Genomic DNA, 4,628 nt, shown 5'->3' on the forward strand with positions numbered 1-4,628 from the left:
AAAGAAAGAAAGAAAAAAAAAGAAAAAAAATAGAAAAGAAAAAGAAAAAAACGAAACCAAACAAAGCAAATAAGACAGTGATGTGCGCAATTTAGCCCTGGTGAGTCACTATTACATAGTATTTGTTGGAATATATTTTTATACATATATTAAATCGAAAAATACCTTCTGAAACATAATTCATTCCACTAAGCAAAGTGATGAAGCCACATTATACAGGAAAAGTTATAGAAGTCTGTTGAGGTTCCTTTTCCATAAAGTTTATCCTCTGATGCCTTTTATTTACCTTCAAGTAGGAAGATAACTAGAGAGTGTCTGTGTGTGTGTGTGTGTGTGTGTGTGTGTGTGTGTGTGTGTGTGTATTTAGGAAAAAATAAAATTAAACAAATAGAGAAAAAAACTAACAATTATTAAACCTAAAACAAAAATTCTATGAGTAAGTATTGGTTATTTACTTTCTTACAGAGAAATCTGGGCTCGATTTCTAGCTTTTGAAAGTAATATTGGTGATTTAGCTAGTATACTCAAAGTGGAGAAAAGACGGTTTACAGCATTCAGAGAAGAGTATGAAGGCAAGGAAACAGCTTTATTGGTGGACAGATACAAGTTTATGGATTTATACCCTTGTTCTGCAAGTGAACTCAAAGCACTGGGCTATAAGGTATGTACTCAGCACCAGGAGACCTTCGGCGTCTCCACTTCCCTGTGTCTAAGAGCTCACTGACAATTTTCATTCTAAGGCCAATTCTTTACTCTGTTACTAAGATAAAAAAAATCATTGATTTTGTTGTTGTTTATGGATATCAAAAGTAACAAAAAATGAAAATTAAACATTTGAGAGAGAATAAATGCTTTTTTTCATTATGTACCTGGAATTGTCAGTGCCTTGTGTCTGATAGATGATAGAGAAAAGTCTTAATGTAATTCTTAATGTAATTATTTTAAAATAATTCTTATCAACTGATGAACATTTTTGATAGAGCTTCAACTAAACATATTTACTGTTGTATATTTTGTCAAGCTATCAAGAAGGGACATAGCCAGGCATGGTGGTGCACACATACCTGTAAACCTTGGATTTACAACTGGGAAGGCAGGAGGTTTGCAAAGCCAGCCTAGGCTATACAAACAAAGCGAAACCTATGCGAAATCTGCAGCTTTCTACAGCAGCCCATAGGGGAACTGGCTTCTCTAAGATTGGTGCTCATTTATGTAGATACCTGACTCATAAGGAAACTAACTTAGTCCCTGAACCCTAGTGTTCTTAAAGCCTCAGAAATAGTCCTTGTACAAAAAACCATTGATCCATCGTTTCTTGGCCTTTCCATGCCACTGGTATGAACAAAGGTCAAGGTAGAACCCACATGAAGCTGTGTGTGCATGGGTCTTGGGTTGGTCCCTTTAAATCAGCTGGCAATAGATATCCTTGGCCATCAGTCTTTTCCTTGCTGCCCTCTTTTAGTCTGCGTCTCATTCTCTCTCTGAACCAGACTAGAAAACTTTGAAAACAATTATACATAATTAGCTTTAGACCTTTTCTTTGATGGATGTTCTAGGTCTGTGCCAGCCCCATAATTCTGTTCTGAAGGGACTCCTTTATAATACATATTGTACTGTTAAAAAATGAACAGTTTTTACCTCTACTGTTTTTTTTTTTAGTGCAAAACTAGACATATTAAGAATTATTAGAAAAGATAATTTTTTTCTATGATAAAAATGGTTTTAAAGAGTTTAATGAAAATAAAGAGAGCCAGCAAGATTGTTTAGTAGATAAAGGAGCTTGCCACCAAGCCTTGACTTGAGTTCAACTCCTGGAACCCACATGATGGAAAGAGAACCAACCCCCACCAGCTCAGACTCTAGACAAGCACATAAATAAATAGTGTGCCCCTATCTCAGAATAGGGTGGGGGTTGACTATTTCTAACCAGAGCTACTTTTTAATGAGTTTTCCAGCCTGTGTTTCCATTTCTCCTTTGTATTTGGGGAGAACTAGAGTACGCTGTTGTGTAGTAGTAAGTTGTACACCACAGCGCGCGGTGTCATGTACCACATGACAGCAGTGTGAGAGCAGATTTGGAGGACTGAAATGCACAGGACCTGTTAAAGGTGACTGTGACATAACTTGGAGAGAGCCCTGCTGGTTTGAAAGGAGAGGGTGGCCCCAATGCTCTCTCTACTTCCTATTAGCTGTGTGATCTTCTTTTAAGCTTCAGTCCATGCTAGGAATATTACTGATATGCTCAAAGAGTTAATACAGTCTGGCTAAAAAGTAACTGATCAATGTTTCTTTTCTCCTATACATTAGAAGGAAGTTCATTTCATTAGCAAAATGCTGTTAGCCAGTGCAGGGGCTGATGATCCCTCTCTTGGCTTTCATGAAGCAAGAATTTCACTTAACCCAGGCTCTTCATTTTAACTGAGATGTTAATTACAATGGAAGGAAAGTATCAAAAATCAAAGCTTTATCCTAGCTGGGCTCTTCATTTTAACTGAGATGTTAATTACAATGGAAGGAAAGTATCAAAAATCAAAGCTTTATCCTAGCTGGGCATGGTGGCACATGCCTTTAATTCCAGAACTCAGGAGGCAGAGGGGACTGGTCTCTGTAAGATTGAAACCAGCTGACTCCCAGAACAGCTAGGGCTACATGAGACCCTTTTTCAAACAAACAAATCTAAATCTTGACTTTTCCTTCACATCACCCGACTCTCTTCTTGGTGCCATTCTTACAACTCTTCCCACAAAGTCTTGTATCTATCTTGCAATGATCCTGCCTGGAGACAGTGAGTCTTAGCTGGGGTTGAGGTACGTTTTTAAAATGCAATCATCAAAGTGAATGGCTTCCCTTGTTGAGTGTTGAGCAATCTTTATCATCATGAGATTTCCTGCTTCTCCTTCTCCATCCTTCCTGTGCTTATAACCCAATTATTCTTACTGTATCCTTAAGATTGTGGAACTGCACAATGCTCTGTAAGACCCTTTTCAGGTTTAGGATTCTTCTGTTCTGCATTTTCAGGATGTCTCCCGTGCTAAGCTAGCTGCTATAATTCCAGACCCAGTTGTAGCTCCTTCCATAGTGCCTGTTCTGAAAGATGAAGTGGATAGAAAACCTGAGTACCCTAAGCCAGACACTCAGCAGATGATTCCATTTCAGCCACGACATTTAGCACGTAAGATCCAGAACTGAGACGTTTGTTTGATTTCAATCCAAGGTGTGGGAGGGAAGTACCCTGGCCTTTTCCACTGTGAGTTAACTATTAGACCTGGGCCACAGTGAGGGAGAAGTGAGTTAACTATTAGACCTGGGCCACAGTGAGGGAGAAGTGAGTTAACTATTAGACCTGGGCTACCATGAAGGAGAAGTGAGTTAACTATCAGACCTGGGCCACAGTGAGGGAGAAATGGCTTGACAGTAATGAACTAGATCACTAAGAATGTTTAAAAAACAAACCAACCAAAACCTCTGAGCACTGCAGACATCATACCCCATTTTCACACATGCTGCAGTGTGCAGATTACTTGACCAACTGGAAACTCACTGCAGTATCACAACTTGTACTACAGTTGGGAGTGGTTAGTTGCCCCCTAGGTCCTCTTTGAACAAGACCCTTTTGATTACATGTGCTATTGAACAAGTGACTTTAAACAGGAATACTAAACACTGTAACTCAAAAATAGTTGACAAAACTGTCCTTTATTTGAGCCCTGGCCTTGCCTTACATGAAGTCACTTGTCTGATTCCCAGTGACCTAAGACTGACACTGCGCTTCCTTCCTGTCTGGCCCATTTCGTTTGGTCACTTGGTAAAAGCACTACAGCCTTTATATGTGTTCAGAAGGAGGCAGCAGGGACATAGAAAGTTGTGTGCAGGGCACTTGACTTCAGCCTTCTCACACAGAAACTGTGCCCATGTTTCATGCCTGCTTTCTCCCTCAGCTCCAGGCTTACACCCAGTCCCCGGTGGAGTGTTTCCAGTGCCTCCTGCCGCTGTTGTTTTAATGAAGCTGCTCCCTCCTCCTATCTGCTTCCAGGTTTGTTCCTTGTACATACTGGTTCTCTGGGTCACAGTAATTATATGGAATTTTTTTTCCTTGTATAATGGGTGGTACAAAATAGTTAACTTGCCGGATAACAGATTAAATTTATTCATATCATGATAGGGTCCTTTTGTACAAGTGGATGAACTGATGGAAATTTTCCGAAGATGCAAGATACCAAATAGTAAGTAGCAGAAGCTCCATTTTCAGTGTGGAATCTCCATTGTTTCCCAGGGAGACAGGACTGTTCTCTTCACTGAGGTCTAAAGCCATGCATCCAGTCTGCAGAGGCGCGGGAGCCCCCGGAGTGTGGGCAGACTCTGGTAACACAGAATCCGAATCCTGGCATGTGTGGGGCGCTGTCTGATCTGTCTTAGCATTTTCTTGGTTTTAATGGCAGCTTGTAAGTTAGTAGCAGTAACACTATTTAGCCATGCTTGCTGACAGGCTATGGAGTGGCCAGAGCACTCTTTCACAGTAGCATCGTTCTAAGTGGTGTTCTTTTTGCTCCATCCCAATAGCTGTTGAGGAAGCTGTGAGGATCATCACAGGTGGGGCCCCAGAGCTGGCTGTGGAAGGCAACGGCCCA

General features: G+C 40.6%; 1 protein-coding gene across 1 annotated transcript in view; it reads left to right on the plus strand.

The window, feature by feature from the left end:
• The window catches only part of Cstf3 (cleavage stimulation factor subunit 3), a 75,067-nt gene extending 70,556 nt beyond the window's left edge, over positions 1-4,511 (plus strand). Inside the window, exons 17-20 of the mRNA XM_031371216.1 lie at positions 466-661; positions 3,019-3,172; positions 3,939-4,033; positions 4,163-4,511. Of these exons, the coding sequence (XP_031227076.1) occupies positions 466-661; positions 3,019-3,172; positions 3,939-4,033; positions 4,163-4,231 (514 nt within the window). The 3' untranslated portion in view covers positions 4,232-4,511. The remainder of the gene's footprint in view (positions 1-465; positions 662-3,018; positions 3,173-3,938; positions 4,034-4,162) is intronic.
• Positions 4,512-4,628: the final 117 nt, after the last annotated feature.

The sequence above is a fragment of the Mastomys coucha genome, unplaced genomic scaffold, assembly GCF_008632895.1.
Source record: "Mastomys coucha isolate ucsf_1 unplaced genomic scaffold, UCSF_Mcou_1 pScaffold15, whole genome shotgun sequence".
Taxonomy (NCBI): domain Eukaryota; kingdom Metazoa; phylum Chordata; class Mammalia; order Rodentia; family Muridae; genus Mastomys; species Mastomys coucha.